This window comes from Lissotriton vulgaris, chromosome 9 (assembly GCF_964263255.1).
Source record: "Lissotriton vulgaris chromosome 9, aLisVul1.2, whole genome shotgun sequence".
In the NCBI taxonomy this organism is placed as follows: Eukaryota; Metazoa; Chordata; class Amphibia; order Caudata; family Salamandridae; genus Lissotriton; species Lissotriton vulgaris.
In genome coordinates, this window is record NC_141697.1 from 1124264714 (window position 1) to 1124288556 (window position 23843).

General features: G+C 44.7%; 1 protein-coding gene across 2 annotated transcripts in view; it reads right to left on the reverse strand.

Annotated features, from left to right (window-relative positions):
• The window catches only part of CACNA2D3 (calcium voltage-gated channel auxiliary subunit alpha2delta 3), a 2559454-nt gene that overhangs the window by 1493921 nt on the left and 1041690 nt on the right, over window positions 1-23843 (reverse strand). For both annotated transcript variants that reach the window (XM_086939135.1, XM_086939136.1), the window contains exons 6-8: window positions 22706-22837; window positions 19168-19228; window positions 18922-19072 (exon numbers count right to left, since the gene is read on the reverse strand). In XM_086939135.1, coding sequence (XP_086795261.1) covers window positions 18922-19072; window positions 19168-19228; window positions 22706-22837 — 344 coding nt within the window. The remainder of the gene's footprint in view (window positions 1-18921; window positions 19073-19167; window positions 19229-22705; window positions 22838-23843) is intronic.

Genomic DNA, 23843 nt, shown 5'->3' on the forward strand with positions numbered 1-23843 from the left:
ACAACCAGGTGTCATCAGTGTAACGAGGTGGGACATTGGAGACGCGAGTGTCCTTACAATGTTGAGACAGGGGAATTAGAACAGGAGGAGGAAGAGGTTCAGAACAACGTGGTTAAGGGAGCAACAGTCCCGAAGGGAAAGTTTATCAAAGGGGGGACTCAGACTCCTCGAGCCCCGTTTCCTCAACCGCCTCGCATTGCAAATGGAGGGAAAACCTATAGACAAATGCCATTGTTTGTAGGAGGAGAAGAATGCTACTACGTTGATCCTCTTACAGGGCAACGAGTAAATAGGGAAGAAGACTGTACTTTAGGAGCAGCCCTGGAAGTAGATCAGAGAGGACCATACGTAGAGGCTGAAGTAGCTGGATGTCCTACAACCTTTTTGGTGGATACGGGAGCCACTCGATCCACGTTGAGATCAGCGGTAGTCCCAGGTCTGCCAATATCAGGAGAGATGATTCAGGTGGTAGGAGTCGCAAACAAGAGGATGACGAATCCTCTGACGGAACCAGTGTCAGTAAAGATAGGGAATTACAGTGACGAACATCAGTTTGTGATCTGTGATTCTAGCCCGGTGTGTTTACTAGGAAGAGATCTGTTGTGTAAACTGAATTGCACAATACATTGCACACCAGAAGGAGTAGAAGTGCAGACTAACGACGAAGATGCCGATTTTAAAGTTGTAAACTCGCAGGAATGCGTGGAACTATATCCTACCTTAACAGTGGAGGAACTTCCACAGGACTTGAGGGAGAAAGTGTCAGCTGAGGTGTGGGATTTTACTGGAGAAGAAATAGGATTGATCAAAGGGGTAGAACCAGTAAAGATCCTGGTAAGACCCAATGCCGAGTATCCAAGAACACCACAATACAAGTTGACACCGGAGACAATTGCAGGGATAAAGCCTGTGATTGAATCCATGATTAAACAGGGAATACTGAAGGAAATCGTGGGTAGTCCATGTAACTCCCCGATTATGGGTTTACAGAAGCCTAGTGGAAAATACAGAATAGTGCAGGATCTTCGAAAGATTAATAATATCGTTGTCTCATGTTGTCCAGTGGTACCGAATCCATCAGTGATATTGTTTCAGATACCGTTCCAAGCTGAATGGTTCACCGTGATAGATTTGTGCCAGGCTTTCTTTTCGATTCCTTTGGACGAAGATAGCCAGTATCTTTTCGCTTTTAAGCTGGAAGATCGCGTTTTAACGTGGTGTCGTATCCCTCAGGGGTATACAGAAAGCCCATCGATTTTTAACCAGCTATTGAAGAGAAATCTTGAAAGTCTAGTACTGCCCAGGAACTCAGTTCTGGTCCAGTACATAGACGATCTCCTAGTTGCGTCAGAAACTGAGGAAGCTTGCAGAATAGACACTATCACCTTGTTAAATCACTTGGCCGAGAACGGGCACAAGGTGTCTCCAAGTAAATTGCAATATTGTCTTACTGAAGTGCAATACTTGGGTCACCGGATTGAAAAGGGAAAACGGAAGGTGTCTCCAGACAGAATAGAGGCGATTATGAAAATGAACGCGCCTAAAACACAGAGAGAAGTCAGGATGTTTCTAGGCATGGTCGGTTATTGTCGGCAGTGGATAGCCAACTTCTCACTGAAGGCAAAGCCGTTATTACAACTGACGCACAAAGGAGTGAGTGATCCGGTACCATGGGACAAAGATTGTTTGATGGCGTTTTTGCAGCTGAGGGAGGACTTATGTCGCGCCCCGGCTTTAGGAATGCCTGATTACACCAAACCATTTTTGCTTTACTGCTGCGAAAGAGAGGGTTGCGCTTTAGCAGTTTTGGCCCAGATTCATGGAGATGCGCGTAGGCCAGTAGCGTATTTTTCGGCTACATTAGATCCAGTAGCCGCAGCGTTGCCCGAATGTCTCAAATCCGTAGCTGCAACGGGTGTCAGCATTGAGCGTTCTGAAAGCGTGGTAATGGGACATCAGTTAGTGGTGTATGTACCGCATTCTGTGGAATTGTTAATGACCAGGACTAAGACTCAGCATCTGACGAATAGCAGGCTCACACGCTACGAGCAGGTCATATTGGCTGCCGAGAATGTGACCCTAAAGAGATGCTCCGTCTTGAATCCTGCAACTTTGATGCCACTTCCAAATGAGGTGGATGATGAAATTTGTACAGATCATGATTGCCTTGATGTGACTGAACTATGTACCAAACCGAGACCAGATATCGTAGATGAGCCATTGACTGACCCCGATGAAATTTTCTTTGTCGATGGTTCATGCGTAAGAGACGATATTGGTCAGCTGAGAGCAGCTTATGCAGTTTGCACGATTACCAGAGTTGTAGAAGCCGCTTGCCTGGAAGGAGTACACTCCGCTCAGGTAGCTGAAATTATCGCTTTGACGCGTGCCTGTTTAGCAGGTAACAAAATTCGAGTCACCATATACACCGATAGCCAGTATGGTTTCGGGGTAGTTCATGATTACGGGCAGTTATGGTCTCAAAGAGGTTATATGACCTCCTCGGGTTCTCCCATTAGGAATGGAGAATTCGTGAGACTATTGTTAGAGGCATTGCAAGGCCCGACAGCTATTGCAGTAGTCAAATGTGCTGCGCATACAAAAAACGAAGATTTTGTGTCACAAGGTAACCGCTATGCGGATGAAGTAGCGCGTTACTGCGCAGAACAAGGATATTCTCACACTGATGTGAAGGTGGGGGGAATTCAAGAAAGAACTGAATTGACAATGTTGTTAGATACTGTAGATACGTGGGATGAGCTAAGGAGTGTTCAGGAGAATGCACCAGATGATGAGAAAAAGGGCTGGGAAACAGCTGGGTGTATAAAAAGTGAGATGAATTTTTGGATCTCCGCCGACGGGAGAGCAGTTTTACCAAATGAACTTGTTAGTCCAATGGCAAGGAAATTGCATGGATCAGCACACATAGGTAGAGATGCCATGGTGAGAGTATTCAGACAAACATGGTTTAATCCTAAATTTAGAGTAGCGGCAGAAGAAGTATGTCAGCGATGTGCGATCTGTCAGCAACTAAATGTAGGAAAGAGAACACCAGTCACATTGAGTCACATTGGGAGGTCTGGGGGGCCTTTCAATAGGATGCAGCTTGATTTTATTGAAATGCCTAAATGCAATAGACTCAGATACGTTTTAGTGATTGTCTGTATATTTTCTAGATGGGTTGAAGCTTACCCTACACGTAGATGCGATACACTCACAGTAGCAAAACTGTTACTTAGAGAGTTGATACCGAGGTTTGGGGTGCCATCCTCTTTGGAATCGGACAGAGGAACTCATTTCAACAGCGAAATAGTGAAGATGTTGTGCTCAGCTTTGAGTATCGATCAGAAGCTCCATTGCAGTTATCGACCAGAAGCTTCAGGGATTGTAGAGCAAATCAATAGCACAATTAAGTCCAGGCTTGCCAAAGTTTGTTCATCAACATCCCTGAGTTGGCCAGACGCACTACCAGTGGTTCTTATGAGCATACGTGGCACACCAGATAGGAAAACAGGCCTCTCTCCACATGAAGTGCTAATGGGGAGAGCTATGAGATTGCCATCGGTTCCGACTGCAGCGTTATTGAACATCACAGACGACTTGATCTTGGACTACTGCAAGGGACTATCTGATGCCATTAATTCTGTGTCCCTCCAGGTCCAGGCTGCAGAGGTTCCATCAGCACAAGACTTGTGCCATGACCTGAGTCCGGGGGACTGGGTTTTGGTGAAAAAGCATGTCAGGAAGAACTGCTTAGACGTGCGTTGGCGAGGACCATTTCAAGTCATACTTGTTACGAACACTGCAGTGAAGTGTGGAGGCTTGCCAAATTGGATACATGCTTCACACACCCGAAGAGTGCCAACACCTCTAGAAGAAACAGCTCCTCTCTCGGATGAGAATCCAGCGGAAAGCGGAGAAGCCATAGAGGGGGAAAGCCAAGCTGTGGAGGTGATCGAAGAGGTTGAACCTGTGTCGGAACAGATCGACGAGGGTCAAGACACCAGTGAGACCGAAGCTGTATCAGGAGAAGAAAATTACTGGGAAGTCGAATCAGATACTGAACAAGCTGAGAGTGACCAAGAGACAGGTCCAAAAACGAGGAGCAGGAGGACAAGGAGTGACGAAGCCAGTTGGCCAGAGAGAAGGAGAAGGCCAAGCTTAAAAGCACAACAGGAGAAAACTCTTGTCCCGATCGCTGAAGATTCAGATCAAGAGGAAGAAACTACAGACTCAGGAACTGAGAGTCCAAGAAGATCGAGGAGGGTACGTGTGCCCTGCAGAAGGTACGCCACCCCAGAGTGGACTTATCTAGCAGATGTCTTGGGGACAGAAATCTGGGAGAGTGAAGAACGTGAAGGTAATCGATCTCGATCCATTTGTGGCAGTGGAGATATGGATGTTGACTCCTGGACTCGAGACTGAGGGATTACTGACTTTCACACTTCCTATACCCCCATACTTGAGTCGGATTAAAGATTTAGTGCTAAACAGATTACAATTTCCGACATTTGGTCATCAAATTCCGGAAGAAGAAGAAAAAGTCATTCGTTTCGAACTATTGGAACTTGTTGCGAGAGCTGCAGGTACGAGAATAATTGTTGATGTATAAAGACTTTTGTATATAAGTTATAAAGAAGAGGATAACCTAGCGCCGAGTGGAAAGAAGAATAAAATTAGGGATTACATTTAGAGGACGGAGAAGGGTTAGGGTTGTCTGTTGTTAAAAATAAAGAGACATTGTTGCGAAAAAGAGACTTTGTTGATAAAGAGCACTTTACAAACTGAGAAGCAAATATAGCAAGCAGAGACTGAAAAGAAAACTTTTTCGCAAAAGAAGGAGTTACGCTGTTTGACAACATGGAGAACGGCAACCCAAACCGAATAGCTAAATGCATAATTGGTACACTAATAGCAGTAGTAATTTTTCTCATAATTACAGTAGTGACAATATCATACATAGTAGGACATGAAAGTGATAAAGAAACAGCAGATGTAAAGCCTGTAACGACTTTGAAACCTGCTCTTGATGGGAAGAAGGAGGAGAGCAATGTTATCCGTGAAAAAGCGTTACTGGCAGATGAAGCTCGTAGATTACACATAGACGAGTCACAGGGAAACTTTAGGTCAAATGCATATGCCAAATTATTATACGAATATATCGATGCCATGGAGGCCAAAAATTGCTACGTTTGTATGCAATTGCCGGCTTCTGTAGATGAGGGCATCCGATATCATCATCTCCCACTGACCTATGGGATAACATGTAGTTTACTGCTTAGTATATTTTATGGTAGAGAAGGGTTTGAGTACTACTTTTCAAATTATGATTCGGTACTGCCTGAAGTTCCGAATTATAAGCAAATGAATAAGTGGGACTATTATAAAAAGGAGGATAGATTAGCCAAATTCTTCCTTCCTTGGGATACATTAGATACATCATACGCACGCAGAAATAATCTGACTTGCAAAGTGTCATAAATTGAGAAAAAATTCATAGGACAAGTAGATGACCGATACAGAAGGCAGAAGATTCTAAAAATGTCAGGACAGTGGAAAACTGATTGGACCGAAGAAGAAAAGGCACATAAAAAGAAAGGGAGCAATGGTCCAATAGCTTTGGATAGAACGCAGAAGGGAAAGTTATGTTTAACTCGAAGCAAGACATATTATGAGAGTGTATTTGTAGGTGAAGTTAATTGCGAACATGCTTTTAGACTAGAGTATTACACGAAGGATTTTATGAAGGAAATGCAAGTGATTCCTAATGTATATTTTGTATGCGGAAGAAATGCCTATGTAAAACTGCCTGACAATTGGTATGGTTCATGTTACTTGGCAATTGTCTTCCCCAAAATATATCATGCAAAGGATTTAGCGATCATAGAAGGAAAGGCTTCGACAAGAATGAAAAGAGAAGTAGGAGAAGCAGAAGTAGTAGGAGACGTATTTGGAGCAATGTTTCCTATGTTAGGTTTAATACTTAACGATGTTAAGATCAGGAGATTAGCTACAGTCGTAGATAGATTATCTGCAAGTACTGCAAGGTCATTAATGTTAATAGAAGGTGAGATGCAATCGATCAGAGCAATGGTTCTTCAGAATCGACTTGCTCTTGATGTACTATTAGCAAAAGAAGGCGGAGTTTGCAAGGCTTTGAAGGTCCAGGAATGTTGTACTTATATTCCTGATAATTCAAAACCACTTGAGAAGGTCATAAGAAACATTACAGAGATACATAAAGAAATCGAAGATTTGTCAAAAATAAATGTTTGGGAAAAAGTAGGTCATGGAGTAGGAAAGGTTGGAAGTTGGTTTGCCAATCTTGGTAAAAGTATTATATGGTACATATTAAAACCTGTATTAATAGTATTAATTTGTATAATCACATTGTTAGGATTTGTGAAACTATATAAATGGTATAGGACGAACCGGTTACACAGATCTATGAGAGAACAAGAAAGGAGATTAGCTGCTTTACAAGATCAACAGTATAAAAGTTTGAGAGCACTTGAAATGATGAAAAGAGGGAATGATGTAACTAGTTCTGTGTAAAGGTTATTCAAATTGCATTTAGTGATGACTCCTAAAAGTCATCAAAGGGGGGAACTGAGAGAGCGCAATTTGAATAAAACGTATATCCGAGTCGTATTTACAAGCATATCATATAAATGTAGAAATGAAATGTATATCGAACGTGAAGTTGACGTTTATAGTATAAAGTCAATAGACGTAACCAAAGTAATATAGGAAATGTAACTGTATTCACTTTAGAATGCATTAGATTTAGTAGGCCGTATACGTAGTGGGCTAATATAGAAATGTGTAGAAATGCTCACGAACAGAAGAACGTGCAAAGTAGAATTCAAGTACGCGTGTAACTTTAAATATAGAAACGGCGAGAAATGTAACATGGCGAAATGTGCAGAGAGCATATATATATAACGATGTGACAAAGGAGAATAAAGTTATATTCTATGTATTAAGGTTTATATTCTACGTAATTTGTATTCTATGTAAAATGTATTCACTTATAAGTAAACGATTTGCTAAATGCGATCATATATAAATGTATGTTAAAGGTTATACTGTGTAGAAGAAGTCTGTAGGAATGTTAGAAGGGTTTAGGTCATTTGTGATTATAACCTGACTGACCAAGGGTTCGCAGGAGTGTAGTCCGCTGTTGGTAATTTAGTGGGCTCACAGGAGTCGTGAATAGCCTTCACTTGAACGTGCGAGCCAAAGAGTCTAGTTCTTGTTAGATTTAAGGTGACAAATGTCGGACGAAGTTTATTGCCTAAACATGAGAGGAGACGATTGGAATTTGAGTCTTGTTTTGAAATGACCATTCACAGGACCAAATGAGGTTAAAGTACAGCCCTAAAGAATAAAAGTTCTGATAAGGTGATAGATTTTGTTCCGAAAGTGTCAAAGGTAAAGTTGAATGAAGTCACCAGCAAGAAGACGAAGATGGCGTCTAAGGAGAAAGGTCAACTTAACGGACGGCGAAGAGACGAAGCCATGGAAAAAGCTAGAAGATGACCTCACGGGGAAAGTCCGTGGTGGGCGTCGAAGGGGCGTTCCACCCACACTGTGATTGTGTATTTTAGGGACAGCACCCCGGGGAGAAGATAGCAAGAGCTCAGCGAGATCAGAGAGAGGCAAGTTAGAAAGAGCAGATGACTTGAGCAGATGCGCTGAGAGAGATCAGAGCGCAGGGGAGCAGTAGGCCGAGGACCCTTAGAGAGCGGATGGGTAGGCAGAGAGGGTACTGCTTCTTAAACTTAAGTTACCTTTAGAGGCTGAGAGAGTTTGAACTTCTTAGGGAGTCAAACTGCTGACACCTTTTTAGGGTTCTAGAAACTTGCGAAGTAGGGATGTCATTTAGTTTAGAGTAGGGACAGATTTAACTTGATTATTTTTCTCTTTCTGTAGATGACGCAGAAGAACCACTTCATACCGATGCTTTTTAATCTGTTGATTTTGGAACTGACTTTAATTGTATTCGTTTGTAGACTGAGGTTCTTTAGGGAATATATGTTCCTATTAGTTCCTGTATATTTGATGAATTTGATCCTGAGAGGATTGTATTTGCAACTTTTCTTAATTTTATATTAAACCTTTTAAACTTTAACAGTTGTAAGTGGTTCTTCAGAGTTGCGTCAAGTTAATGGGGTTTATCTAACCTATGCAGGGGTTTGTCTTTTACTCAATGACAGAAATCAATCGATCCAAAATTGACGAATGAGATAAGTTATCAAATTGATCATAAAAGATATTAAAATCTCATTCCCCGCACAGTAAATGCTTCCTTGCTCCTTCAAAAGAGGCCATTGAGCTATTGTATTCTTAGGGACCTCTGCTAATGGAAGATAAGCGATTGCAGGACACATTTCTCCCATGTTGAAGTTCCTGCCCCTTTCCACGGGTAAGAAGGAAGTCTCTGTAAAGGAGCCTATAAAGTCCATTTAAATATTTTTCAGAACACCGTCCTATATTTGTTTCTCATTCACAGGACCAAGCTTAGTGGGTAATGACTAAAGCACTAGGCCAAATGTTTAAAACTGTTTTGCATATGTTAATCTAATTATACCTTTATTATTCCACCAATGCGCAACTCCTCGAGCCCCAGCCATGAATTCAAGATTTGTTTTGCACCCCCATCACTTCTTGCTTACTCGTGTTTTCAGTTTATCACAGAGTTACAACCTTATATAGGGCAATACTGCTCCAGGGCACAGCCACTTCATTGCAGAAAAACAATCTTGCCTGTCATCAGTTCTGATGTTTTACACGGTATCATTTAACTTCTAGTCAAATGATTTATGAGGCTATCAGGTTCTTCAAATGCCTTCAAGTTATTGTGTCTTATTGGCAGGATCTGGTTCAAATGCACACCCAAAATGCGCAATCCAGTCACAAATGTTTGCTTTTCATCATTCATGGCTGCTGACCGGTGTGTTAGAAATGTTCTCTCACATCTATTGAAAACTTGTGTTATTGTGTAGAACTTAGTGATTCACGGCACATTCAGTATATATCCATATGATTTGATGGTACACAAATCCCTCAATTAATCAGAAACATCCGGTTCCGTTTTCATCCACTATTGCCCCGAGCCACAAAATGGTAGTTTATTTTCATGCCTTACTCACAACTCATTTTCAAACTAATTATGTCTTGAGCCAGGGGTAAAACATGTTTTATCACAGAAAAAAGCATACAGGTAAAGTACAGGGGCGTCTAGCGTAAGAAACTACAACTACAGAACAATCTTTACGAATTAGGCCTTCAAAGGCAGCAGTGGAGATGTGGGATTTGGAAAAGAAATTTGCAGAAAAATTGCGCCGAAAAATAATGGAATGAAAAGACTGTATTCAAGGAAAGAAGATATTTTGGAAGATGGCTGTACATTAGGAACAAAGCCATGCCAATTCAGGTTTTCGTCTTTATAATGTCAATAAATTCAGTGTAATGACGATGGGTTTAGAAAACAAGTATTACTAAAAGTGCCAAGCTCCACTTGAATGTGTGGTGCCTGCTGTAACAATGGTGAAGAATGGTGAACGCTTAAAATAAGAATGCATAAGACTGCAAATGCCCCGGTTACTTACCGGTAATCTCCATTACTCCGAGTATAGTCTTCCTCGCCACATGACTAACATAGTGAGCTTCAGCTCCACAACAGAACCCTCCAAAGTAAAAAAAGTCCTCCCATCCCCTCCCAACATGGCCGACCAGTAACCCCTGACCTCTATAAGAGGCGGGCCGGCCCAACCAACAGCCTGAACCACCAAGCAAACAATGAAGCCGATAGCCAGACAGGGAGGGGGGGAGGGAACTCATGTGGCGAGGAAGACTATACTCGGAGTAATGAAGATTACAGGTAAGTAACCGGGGCATTACCTCCTCGTTAGTCTTCCTCGCCACATGACTAACATAGTGAGCAAATACCCAAGCCAAAAGGCTTCATTGACCACCAGAAGAACAACACCACACGGTCAAGTAGAAAACCAACACAAGGTTTATTCAGTACAAAAGAAAGAAAACAGGAATAACAGCAAACCTGAATCAAGAAACAAAAGGGCCATTAAGGAGCCACCGCACCAACACTCAGAACGGCCCCAGCAAAATCCCCAGGAACAGAACCACCCAGGACAACACGATAATGTTCCATGAACATGTGGGGGGACGACCACGTCGCCGCCTGACAAATCTCCTCAGTGGAGACACCCTTGAAGGAGGCCCAGGAGACAGACACACTCCTAGTGGAACGACCCAGGACCCCCACCGGAACAACCGAACCCTGTGAAGCATAGGAAAGGAGGATAGCCAACTTAAGCCAGCGACTCAATGTGGAAAGAGAGGGCTTGTGGCCAGAATGAAGGGGACCAAACGTTATGAACAGGCTATCACACCGGGAAAGGGAAGACATGCGCTCCAGGTAAACCAAAACAGCACGCCGGACATCCAGCAAGGACAGGGAAGGATCCGTGTCGGGAGGGAAAGAAGGCAACGACACCTCCCGAGACCGGTTCACCAAGGAAGGAACCTTGGGAAGAAAACGGGGGTCATGACGGAGAACCAGCCGGTCAGGCAAAACCCGCAAGAAGGGAGGAGAGCAGAGGAACGAACACAGCTCGCCCATCCGACCGGCAGACACAATGGCAACCAGGAAAATCACTTTAAAAGTGAGAAACCGCAGAGCCACCGAGGCCAGGGGTTCAAAGGGGGGACCCTGAAGGGCCCGCAGAATGAGGGGGAGATCCCAAGGGGGAGACAGGCAGAGCATCCGAGGGCGACGGAGAAAACAACTCCGGAGCAAACGAGCCACCAGAGAATCCAGCCCGTCGAAATCTGGACTGCGGAAGGCCCGCAAGGCCGCTCACTGGGCCCTCAGGGACGAAGGGGCCAAACCCAAGGAAAACCCCTCAGCAAGAAAATCCAAGACCCGCAAGGGATCCACGGAAGCGGGCTCCGCATCCCGTAGACCGCACCAACGCGAGAAAGAAGACCAGTGTCGGGCATAGGAGGACAAGGTGGAAGACCTGCGAGAGCCCTGCAGCAAATCCACCACCCCAGAAGAGCAACCACGGGAAAGCAACGTCACCCGCTCAAGAGCCAGGCCTGCAGATGGAGCCGGCGCAACACTGACCCCGGGAGCGGGGGACCCCTCAAAGGAAAAGGAAGATCCGGAATCGGCCAGTAGGCCTGAACCGCCAGCTCGCAAAGGAGAGGGTACCAGGGGCGGCGAACCCAGCCGGGAACCACCAGAAGCACCCTGGCCTTGTCCAGGCGAATCTTGCAGAGGACCCGAGGGACCAGGGGGATGGGGGGAAAAGCGTACAGGAGACCGGAGGGCCAAGGGAATGACAGGGCATCCACACGCCAGACCCCCGGAACCGGGAGGAGAGAGCAGAACCTGGGCAGGAGGGCCGACTCCTCGTCCGCGAACAGATCCACCAGAGGGAGACTGAAGTGAGACACCAGGCAGTGAAACACCACCGGAGTCAGGGAGAGACAGGACAAAGACGGAAATATCCGACTCAGACGATCCGCCTCCACATTGTCGGACCCCGGGAGATAGACAGCCCGAAGAGACAGGACCGACGACTCCGCCCAAGACAACAACTCCTGAGACAGCAACCAAAGGGAGCGAACCCTGCACCCCCCCTGATGGTTGACATAGTGCCTCACAACCTGGTTGTCCGTCCTGATCAAGACATGGTGACCCCAGAGAGAGGGAGCAAAATGAAGGCAAGCCAGGAGGACCGCCTTCAACTCCCGATAGTTCGAGGAGCAGCGTGACTGGAGGAGATCCCAACGACCCTGAACCGACCCTGAGCCCAAGGTCGCCCCCCAGCCGAGGAGACTGGCATCGGTCGGGACCACCCGGGAAGGGGAAACCAAGAAGGGAAGACCCTCGGAGAGGTGAGACTCCACCAACCACCAAGCCAACTCCGAACGAAGCTGAGGGGAGACCGGGACCAGGAACTCGTAATCCTCAGAGCGGGGATCCCAGAAGGAAAGCAGATGGTTGACCAAGGGATAAAGGTGGAGGCAAGCCCAGGGGAGAACATTGATGGTCGCCGACATCAGGCCCTGAACCCTTAGCCAGAGGCGAACAGGAGCGGATCCCTGAGCCAGAAAGTGTCCCGGTGACCCAGAGGCAAGAACACCTTCCCCAGCACCATGTCCAGATGACCCCCAATGAAGGCCAAGTCCTGAGTGGGGAACAGATGGGACTTCCACTCGTTGATCAGGAAGCCGTGGGAGGAGAGAACCTCGCAGACCCGTCCGACGTGCAGAGTCCCCTTGGAAAAAGAAGAGGCAGAGATTAACCAATCGTCCAGGTAAGGAAAAACCCTGATCCCCTCCCGGTGAAGAATACCCACAAGGGGAGCCAGGATCTTAGTAAACACCCTCGGGGCAGATGACAAGCCAAACGGAAGTACCTGGAACTGATAATGGGAACCCCCAACGCAGAACCGGAGGAAGGACTGTGAAACCGGATGGACCGGGACATGGAGGTAGGCGTCGAGGAGATCCAGAGAAGCCACCACTTCGCCCTGAACCAGAAGAGGCAGAATTTCCTGCAGAGAGATCATCTTGAATATAGTATGTGGAATGTAAGAATTCAACCACTTCAAATCCAAAACAGGCCGAAAATCCCCAGAAACCTTCCTTACCAGAAAAAGGATGGAGTAGACGCCCGAACCCCTCTGAGAAGGCGGGACCGGGCGGATGGCCCGCTTGGCAAGCAAGTCCTGAACTCCAGCCAGCAAGGCCCGCCGCTTGACCAGGGAGGAAGGCAGGGGCGTAGCGAGGAAAAAATCCAGAGGAGGGGATGAGAGGACGATGGAAAATCCCTCCTTCACAATCCGAAGAGCCCAAAGATCCGAGACAGACCCCTCCCAGGCTGGGACGAAATGGCGGAGACGGCCCCCCACCGGAAACACCCCGGAGGGAGATGGCCGAAAGTCAGGATTTAGGGGCGGAAGAGGAAGCGGCAGCCACAGGCTGAGACCGGGATTTGTTGAAGAACGGGGCGCCCCGGCCGCGACCCTTCCCCCGAAAGGGTGTGCTGCCCTTACCCCTGGAAGACGAGGAGAAAACACGGCCGCGACCAGGGAAGCGGGACCCAGACGTCTTGATGGGAGCCAGCAACTTCCGGTCCTCAGCAGACTTCTTAATCATAATCTCCAGAGGAGGGCCAAACAACTTAGCCCCGAAAACGGAATCTTCATGAGCAAAGCCTTCTGGGCAGCCTCCGACTTCCAATGCCGCAGCCAGATCTGACGCCGAGCCTGAATCGCAGCACCCCCAGCGGCAGCCGCCGCACCCAGAGTGTCAAAGGAGATGTCCGATAGGAGGCGCATCTGCTGTTCCATTAAGGCAAGGGTGGGGGCAACATCAGCCCCCTGATCCAGGAGCTCACCCAGGGACTGGAAGTCCTTCAACAAAGACTGCACCGTCCAAGATAAATAGGCCGAGGCCCTGATGGAGAAATTAGCCGCAGCATAGGAACGCTTAGCAGCAGCTTCCACACGCTTGTCCACAGGGTCAGAAGGGGAGGCGTCCTCCGAAATGATCGAACCCTTGGAAGACAGTCCCACCACCAGAGAGTCCACCTTCACTGTCTGAGGGAAATCCTTTGAGAATTCATCAACAGTGTAACGCTTCGACAGATACCGCGGAAAAGACTGCTTATCCATATCCAACCACTCCCCCTCAATGACCTTCTTGATGGACGCATGCAGAGGAATGGAGTCCGGAGCCTTGCGCTGATACTGCACAAAGAAATCCTCGGAAACATCCTCCGCCGCAGGAGGAGGAAAAGCCAAGTTATCCCTGACGTGGGAAAGAACTTCACAAAGTTCCTGGCCCTGGATGTAACGGCCATGGAGATCCTCCTCCTCCCCCTCTGCATCAGACACAGGAGTGGGGTCCCTGCGAGGACGCTTCGGAGAGGAAGGGCCCTGGGCATCACGCTGTGCAAGGGCATCAGCCACCGCAGACTGGATCATCAATTGCAGGGACTGTGCAGTGAAAGGCAAAGCAGATAAGGAGTCAGACCCAGACCCCGCAGCGACAGAATCCAGATCCATCACAGCAAGAGCAACACACCAACCAGCCCGAATTCAAGGTGAAAACACAGGGACACCCAGAACGCCGGAAGACTAAATAGCCAGCCGGGGAACCCAGCTGAAGGTAATCCTGCAGCACCCTGCGCGAAACCCCGCCCACAAGGGGCGGGATGCGCCCGGGACCAATCCCAGCGCGACACACTTGCCGTGGGCCGAAGGGTAGAAAACCCCGTCAAAGACGGCAGCGTCCAGCGCCGCAAAACCAGCACCAGACCGGCAGAAGGGAAGCCCCCGCAGTGCCCAGAATACCGGTAAGAAAAGCCCCCGCCCAAGCCGCACAAATGCGGGAGTAGGGACGCGCCGCAAGAAGCACCCGCGGGCTCACCCAGGGACTCACAGCAGGCACACGGTAACACAGCGCGAGAGCCGCAGACCGTGAAGGAAACGCGCTCGGCCAAGCCGCACAAACGCAGCAGACCGGGACACGCAGCATACACAACTATAGGCCGGACCCGTATAACAAAAAGGAAACGGCGGCCGCCCCAGACAAGGGGCATGCATGCGCTGGACACCAGAGCCCGAAAAGGGCGAGGGCCCATAAACTAACGACCGGGAGCAGACAAGAGGAATGAATCCACAATCCCGGCCAACCCCCCCGCCTGTAAACCCACGGCACGCTATAGCAGCACCCAACCGGCCCCACAGGACCGGGGGAAGGAAGACGGGGGGGATTCAAGTTCCAGGAACCAGGGTCCGCTAAGGCAGGACCTCCAACCCAGAACCCACGGACCAGCTAGAGCAGGTCCAACTTACCTGTACAGCGCCTCTGGAGAGAATCGTGCAGAACAAAAAAAACAGGCTGTTGGTTGGGCCGGCCCGCCTCTTATAGAGGTCAGGGGTGACTGGTCGGCCATTTTGGGAGGGGATGGGAGGACTTTTTTTTACTTTGGATGGTTCTGTCGTGGAGCTGAAGCTCACTATGTTAGTCATGTGGCGAGGAAGACTAACGAGAAGGTAATGCTTCTTATATGAAGCAACAATTGTCACAGTCATATCATCCAGATACAAGGAGTAAGGATTTAGAAGTGTGGAGCTGTAAGGGGAATGATATAATCAGGACAGTGTGATGAGAAAAGTTCAGTATAGGGTCATTACTTTCATTTGGGAGTTCTGTTCTTTTATTCCCCTTCGTTCCTCTCCCATGTTCATGTCAGTTATTGCCTATTACTAGAAGAACTCATTACTCATCTTTATTTTTGTTGTTTGATTTCAATGCGTTTGCCATTACTTTTCCAGTTTCTTGTATATCTCCAGGCTCATAGATTCTTTCTTAACTTTTTGCTTTAGTTCTTTACTTTTATCTGTTAATACAGGCCTTTTTTCGCCTTCCCTCCCAAGTTCTGTTTTTAGGTGACTGTGTTTGTGATCTGGAATGGGCGGTGGGGATCTCACTCGCCCAATTTCAAAGCCCCTGGAGTCTCACTTCCGGGTAGTCTAGTCATTTAAATAGACACTGGTGCATTTGTTCAGTACACCCGTCCAGTGAGGGCACGACTGTCACACTGGGCCCGCGATACTGCAGGATTTGAGCAAGAAGATATCTTACTCACTACCCTTTCAGACACTCTTATTCTAGCCTAAAATACCGAGTGCTGTAGAATACCCTGATAAGGCCGCCTAACTTCACGTGGTCTAAGTTTCTGTTTTTTCAACGTTTTTATAGTGAATAGAAAATCCTCCTAATAAATGAGCAACTGTTATTAGTGATGGGCTACTGAACAGCTGCTCCTTACCTAAACATAAAAAAAATTCACCAACCTACAGGAACATCTGCACCAAACGACCTAGAGTAAAATACTACAGCTGCATTGCAATCACTGTTAATGAATATAAATCTCTATATAACACTGGACACATCAATTTTGCTCTTCCCCCCTCTGCTAACTATCTTGTTATATCTTCCCACAGACACTCCTTCCTGTTAGCATCAAAATGAGCCTAGAAACAACTCTTTTGGCCTGCAGAGTCGTCATTCACCCCCTGTTTAAATCATGCTGCAGAAAGGCACAAATGAATTATTTTAGCCCACCATGACTTAATTTTAATTGGCGGGACTTGGCGGGACAGTAAAGATGGGCTTGATTTGATTTAATGAAGGTTTACAGTAACCCAGATGAAGTAAAACACTCACAGAATGCCACACATTGTTTTATTTGGGATGATCGTATTATCTGTCTACAACTGTCCTCATGGCAGTGGCAAAAACCCTTAAACTCCATGTAATGGATCATCTGAGAGGCTCATGTATAGCCTGCTGGCTCACTAAGTCATTGGAGGATATGGCTTCCACTCCCCTGGCAGAGGACCAACACCACAGACATCTCCTTCTAGCAAGAAGTGATTCTTAGTATTCAGTGGAACCACCGTTGTCGCAGCTTCATTGAAGGCACAGATCCTTTGTAGAAAATGGTGGGGGTTGTGGCATATAGAAGGGGGAAGTGGGGAGCAATAAGGAAAAAGAGGGTCTGGAGGGTATGCCAGTGATAGGGCAGTAGGGAACGAGACACTGAAATAAAGAAATACGATTTTTAAAACTTGCTGACTAGAAGCTGAGAGTGTATATTTGGGACTCTCCTATTGTACTCCCTTTTAATTGCCACATTGTTCTCTCTGCATGTATGCCCTTGTTTCACAGCTTCATTCAAAAATCTTATATTACTTTCCCCAAAAAAAAAATCGCCAAAAACTATGAATTTTCCAAAATGTCATAACGTTTAGGGTTTCCTTAAATTTATTTTGCACCATCAGACAAATTAGTGATGATGCACTGCATGATATTCATATATTGCTAATCAGCCTAAATGCTGTATTTGGCGTAGGGAAATGGGAATCCTCCTGAGTCAATGCACTGAGTTAACTTTGGGAGTCACCACTGAGCTATAAATTATGATGCAGTCGCAGAGACAGGAATACCAGCATTAGTGATGGTGTGATTCATACATCAAGCACTATCAGTAGTGCCAAATCTACACCTTTTAAAGATTGTGTGACAGTAATGCCCACTGCTTTTTAATGGCATGGCTGTGCAAAATGATTGGGTTTTGGCAGTGGGGTATGACAAGTGAAAGCTCTTGACTGTCCCCTGAAGTCCAGGAATTTGACTAGGATTCCCTTAGTGCAATGGAGGAGGAGGGGAATACTAGTAATATCACAAGCATATATAGTAGTGGAGAGGTAGCCCCAGAGAATATGATTTTGCAAATGGGTGCTTACACACTTTAGTGAAGGAAATCCTTTGGATTACCATTATTCATTGAACCCCAATAGTGCCATGCATGAAGGGGGGGGCAACTCTGAAGGTTATCCAAGATCAAAAGGTCTCCTCCAGAAGCTACTACTACCAAGTAGCCATTGAGAGCTGCCATGCAGAAAATGGATTCCGGCATGCCAGCGCAGCACTTCACCTAGGCATGGGCGGAAAATCCGTTCCGCTCGCGGATTTTGCGGATTTTCGGGAAATCCGCAATCCGCGAGATTTGCGAATCTCCCGCAAAATCCGCAAATCCGCGAGCAGCGGATTTTGCTCGCACTGCTCGCACTGTTCGCGTGAGTTCGCGTGAGTTCGCGCCCCGCGAATAAGTGCAAAATTGCAGAAATACGATTTTAGCAAAACTGAAAGTAACTACTTACCAGGTTCAAAAGTTCAGGCTCATCATTAGTAGCCATTTCCTGTAGTGCTTCCTGAGGGGCCCCTCCAGAGTTCAGTTGCCAGTTGAAACTATTATGTGACCCTGCTCTGAACCTCAGAATAGTTACACATATGCCACAAAGGTCCTGAATTACAGCTAAGGGAGACAAGCAGGAGCCAGGCTGGAAGTTAAAATCCATTAATCAGCCCCTAATTCATTATTGTCAGTTGGGGCAGGGCAGGTGTTGTAACTAATTTTGCAACAATGAAAGCACTTAGCAAGTGCAAAAGATCACTAATCAGGGCGCACTAAGGAAGCAGGTGCCAGCTAAAAAAATATTCTGTGACACATTAATCAGCCCCAAATTAATTCAGGTCACTTGAGGCAGGGAAGGTGTGCTTTGCTTTGCCGAAAATAATGTACACTGGACAACCAGAGGGTGTGGTGATGAAACAGAGGGTGGCATGGGTGGGCCAGAGGGTGGCATGAGTAGTCAGAGAGTGGCAGTGGTGACAGAGAGTGGCAGTGATGAAGAAGAGTGTCCCAAACAGGCTGGACACGTAGAAACAACAAGTTCGCGAAACTTGCGACCCGACAGGTAAGTTCGCAATTTGCGAAAGTGTACAAAACCCTCGCGAACTGGCAGAAACACGGGCGAACACAAAAAAAAAAAAATCCGCAAATTCGCGGGAATTCGCGGATTTTGCGGATTGCGAATCCGCAAATCCGCAAAATTCGCGAACGCGAGATCCGCAAAATTCGCTCATGCTTAACTTCACCCAATTTTCCATTGCAGTCAAGCATCCCCTATAAAATCAAAGCCACTCATGAAGGCCATGGTGGGGAAATGGGAGGCGGTGGTGGAGGTGTGTTCTATTTCTGTTGAGTTAGGTAGGATCAGATCCACTATGGTGCAAGTTCGTTGTTATTAGTTTGTGTAACAAATAGTAGTATAATTTTCATCTGTTAAAGGAAGCTAGTCTCACATCTCTTTCCACCAGTACATTTCAAGGCGACTACTGTGTTGGAATTATAGAGGCATAACATGAGAAATTTCAATGCCTTCAAACAACAATCTGAATTTGGGTCTTCTAATACAGTGAAACAGCAGTATATGAAGAAAATAAATAAACAGTTAAACTCACAGCAATTATGTTGAAAAAATCATCATCTCCAAGAGTGTCGAGAATAGATGAAACAGTTTGCTTAGCAATTGTTAGCCGAAGGCCTTTCATGCTTCCACTGACATCCACTAAAATCACCACATCTTTTGGAGAGGTGGCTGCCTGAATGTACCTAGATAAAATAGTAAATACATGTATTAATATATTAATATGGCTATTTTGTTGTCTAAAGTTTCAAAGTATTCAGATGCATGATTGTTTACCTACCATTTACGATTACGGCAGTCAAATGCTATGACTCCATTCTCATCTGGTTCCCACTTTATACCTAAAGAAAGTAAATTATCATTACAAATGTCTGGGAATAGTTGTTGCAGAATACCATTTCTCCTTTTTCAAACTTACCTTAGTGAAATAAAATTCCCTTCTTTGTATGCGCACCATCAACTAACAAATCCCCATCCACACAATTACATTTCGCAAAAAAGATCAACGTCTCCAGATAATTACACATAACTCACAGCATTCACTTAATCAAGACTTTGGGAAAAAAATCAGCAATCGTCCTCTTGGTATTGTCCTAGGATTTAGGTTCCTTGTTTTCACAGATACCGCAATCTCCTTCACCAATGTTTCATTCAGAGTAAATAACCTTGTCAAGAAGTCTGAATACTACTAAGGCGAACCTATTTAGTGGTCTTATGTGAGTGCTTTTAGAAACCTTAACTGGGTGCTCAAATGAGACCACCAGTAGTTAGTGAGGTTAAGTAAGAAATGTGGTTAAAATATTGAACTTGGAGACTTATAATAAAGATTTTTCTGCATAAGTGATACTCTCGTAATGTGGAATTTAATTTTGGTTGCACTGACCTTCAACAGAGTTTTCCTGGTATCATCACAAAACATTTTATGAGCAAAAGTTCAACAACTCACATTTTCAGAAATATTTCCTTAATATTTAAATATTTCTAAATTCTTGGAGTAGTATTCCACATACATTTAGGCACAATTCATAAAGGCATGATTGTAGACCTAATCCTATGCAGGTTCATCTCTTATTTGCAGAGTACTCTGTCAGGAGTGCCAGGAACTGTTCACATTGAGTTGTATGTTTTAGGTGTAAATGTGGCTGTAACAAGGGGTAGTGGCTGGAAAATGGTGTCTATTTCATACAAAGTCCGAATAGGAAAGGAAACATGAATGACCAGTGCAAGGAGGGATATGAGAGGCATGCAAATACAAAAACACACCTGCCTAAGATGAAGGCAGTCACAAATCAATAAAGTTACACCCAGTTCTACTCCATTGGTACTACAGGCCACACCAGTTCAACTCAACTCCAGCCAAGCCTTTGAGTAAGTTGCAGCCATACATGATCTCTCAGAGGTACTGCAAGGGAACCAAATAGAAATAAATGAAGATAGGGAAGAACACTCGAGGCACAGAGACCTATGCCTAAAAATGTAAAATGAATAACAGAAGTAAATGACCATATAGATTTAGACAATACTTAGACATATTATATCATATAGTCCAAATCAAAAAATAAATTAAATACAAAGAAAATAAAAAACATATGTAAAACATAGTCATATAATTTTAAACATTGCAGGCACATTTCATATCCCATATCCCACATCCCACATCTAACACTACTCTACCTCCACTCAAAGACACATCATCACACGCACACACACACAAACACACACACACACACGCACACACACATACACGCATGTATATACAAGTGTATACAACACAACTATAGATGATGTCTGGCTCCAGAAAATTTTGTGGTGCACAAGGAGGAGGACAGAGTCCAGGATGTGGGTTCCACTTTTTGTGCTTCTCTGAAGTAATGTTTGTCAGGTTTTTAATGTTTTTTTCATGGGTGATGTGTGTTTCCCTATCATTTTAAATTTGTGGTTTCACGTAACGCAGAGAGATTTCCTGCCTACTATGTAACATTTGGCAGACTTACGCTGAAAATATGTGTTTAAAGTTACTTCTAATAACTTTATAGTCATAAAGGAGCCGTGTAAGGAGCTCAGAACACAAACTCTTACTGATAAGCATATATTTTCACCCAGAGTTGCTGAACTACATTTAGATTGAGATTTATCCAAAGATGTAAGTGTAATTATCTGTGCAGATATTTCCACCCATAGATGTACCTTTATGAATGGTGCTAAAGTGAGGTGTACGCCTTTCATTTTAATATTGATGTGCATAGAATACTCCCAAAAGTAATAGAGCGGTGGAGGAAAATGCAGCACTTGCATACAATAAAAATATATATTAAAACAATCAGAAGACTCTGAGCACTACACTTGATATGAAATTGCTACAATACAAGTATATCTGTTAATGTATATAACTATTCTGTTTTCTAATTCAAATTTGATTTACTCATAGAATCTATATTTTCAAAAGTTTGCACTATGTGAAGAAGTATTGGTTTTTGTATTTTGATACTGCTTGCATTAAATATATTTGAAACATTATATGGATGAGGCTTCGATTGTCTGGAAATTCTATTTCTAAAGCTATTGCTTTATTGATTAATTATTTCTAATGCCCATAATGGCAAAGTCAACAACACCTCTTTTTTTACTAGCTTATTTTATTTAAAACCAAAAATCATTTCAATAAAAACAATGTTAAATATCAAAATGTGTTCAAGCTGCAGTCATAGCTAGGACTAACACTCATCCCTGTCCACTTTTCATGAGAAAGTTAAAAAAATATATATATATTATTGAGTCGGACAAGGAGTTCCAACCCGTAGCTTGTGATGCAAATACATGAAGGGAATCAACAATAATTAAGGTGTAGGTTCGAGTAGCAGAAGTAAGTTATGTGCATGGAGAACATTTTTAAAAAGACAACCTTGAGAGAGGTCATTAATACTGTACAGGTTTGGTCAACTAATATACTAGTATTCCTGATAAAAACCCTATACAAAAGTTGGGTATCAGAATGAGATCAGTGAGAACATATGTGAAAGTGGATCTATAAATTCTATCAGTCAATCTCGTTGATAAAGTTTTTAAACACAATAAATATTTGACTGAAAATGTGCCTGCATTGGCTCAGTTTTTCTAAAAACTTGACTGTGTTTGAATACGATTTTTCTAATTTGTCACATTTCTTCTCTATAAAAGAAGCCATAAAGGAGAAATTTCCTTGTGCTTTCTATTCTTCAATAAATACCAACAACCAAAGACAATGGTGGACTAGAACAACCGCAACTCAATCATAGTTCAATAGTATATAATGTCTCGTGCACAGCTTTTATGGCACCTATCGCTTTTCGGTGCCACTGTCAAGCAAATCAAAGGTTTCTTCAGTAAACGAAAGATAAAGTTAAAAATAGCGCTATCAGCTCTTCTAACTTTCATGGACTTGTGAGATACGTTATCAGGGTATCAAATAGAGTAGTTCACTAAGTCCTTCGGTGAATACCTGAGGAATTTGATTTGGACTGGTCAATAAGTAAAAAAGGAGCAACACACCTCAAATTTCAGATAGATGATCAGTTCCAATAATACAAGTAAATTTTTGTTCGAGATTATGTTAAGCCCTGAGGAAGTTCCAGAAGCAATTGGAACAAAACGTGTTGGCTGGATTTTATCTTTCGTTTACTGAAGAAACATAATAAAAGATATATTTTAGAATACATATTCGACCCTCATTTTATTCTGGTGCACCTCTCCATTTGTTCCGATCCTTTCTATTCGTCAGTTCACTTGATACATAATACAGCATTATGATCATAATTAGATAGCAGAAAATATTTACGCACCTGGATACTGACGAAAAAAGCCCTTGGCACTTCCAAAGTATTGCCAAATGAGGGACGGGTCACGATCAAAGTTATCTACAAAAACCTTATTTAGGGATTCAGACCAAAATATCCCATTGACTATTTCTGGATCTGTGAAAAAAGAAAATACTTATATGTATTTACTTCCGCATCTTTTAATACACATTGTACATCAAAATATGGAAATATTTGTTGCTAATTCAAAAACCTTTCAGCTTATTAGGTAATACTTTTTGCACAAACATAATTAAAGAATGTGAGAGGGAAGGGGAGTGAGGGAGAGAATACGAGCAATAGAGAGAAAAACAGAGCGAAACAGTGGAAGAAAGAGCAAGAAGGAGAGAGCGAGACAGGAAAACAGTGTATATATGTGTCAGAGAGAGCCATGTGAGCAAACCATTATTACCCATCTGCACTAAAAATTATGGGGGAAACGCTCATTTTACACATGCACTGACTCACAAAATAAAACTGCACGAGTATGAAAACATAGATTGTAGGCGCCCAATTTACATTTTTACTCAATAAATGCAAAGAATAAAGTTCATGGAGTGATGGGGCAGGGTGTAAATAATCACAAAAGAATGTAGTCAGATACGGCCTTGCTGGGGGCGTGGCTTGGCGCCGTGGGCAATGGCAGCGCCTGAGTGAGGCTCCGGCTGGACACCGGGAGAACTCCCTTTCTCCATTCACAGTTCCTGTCCTCTGGTCCTGAATCCCCGTCGGAATACCTCCGCCATGTAGTGGCACCTTCGTGGACCTTTTTCCGACGTCGGAGGCTGAGGTATTTGCGAGTTTGCCTTCAGGGACGCTCCGGTATTAGTGGCCGCCATTTCGCGGCTCCAGTCACGGAGCAGTCCCCTGGTGAGGGCGAATGTGATTTTACCCAGTGTGAGCGCTCTCCTCAATATGCCTGCAGTCCGCCTCTGACTCCCTCTTCAAGACCGCGCTGCATGTCTCGCCTGCTCTGCGCCGTCCGACGGCAGTAAAGATTCTCCTCACACAGAGTGACCGCCATCTAGAGCGCTACGGAGTCCTTCAGCCTGGATAGCGGAATGTCTGTCAAGCTTTCATTTTCCCTCAAGGGACAGCAGTTTGATTATTGTTCCCATCAGTC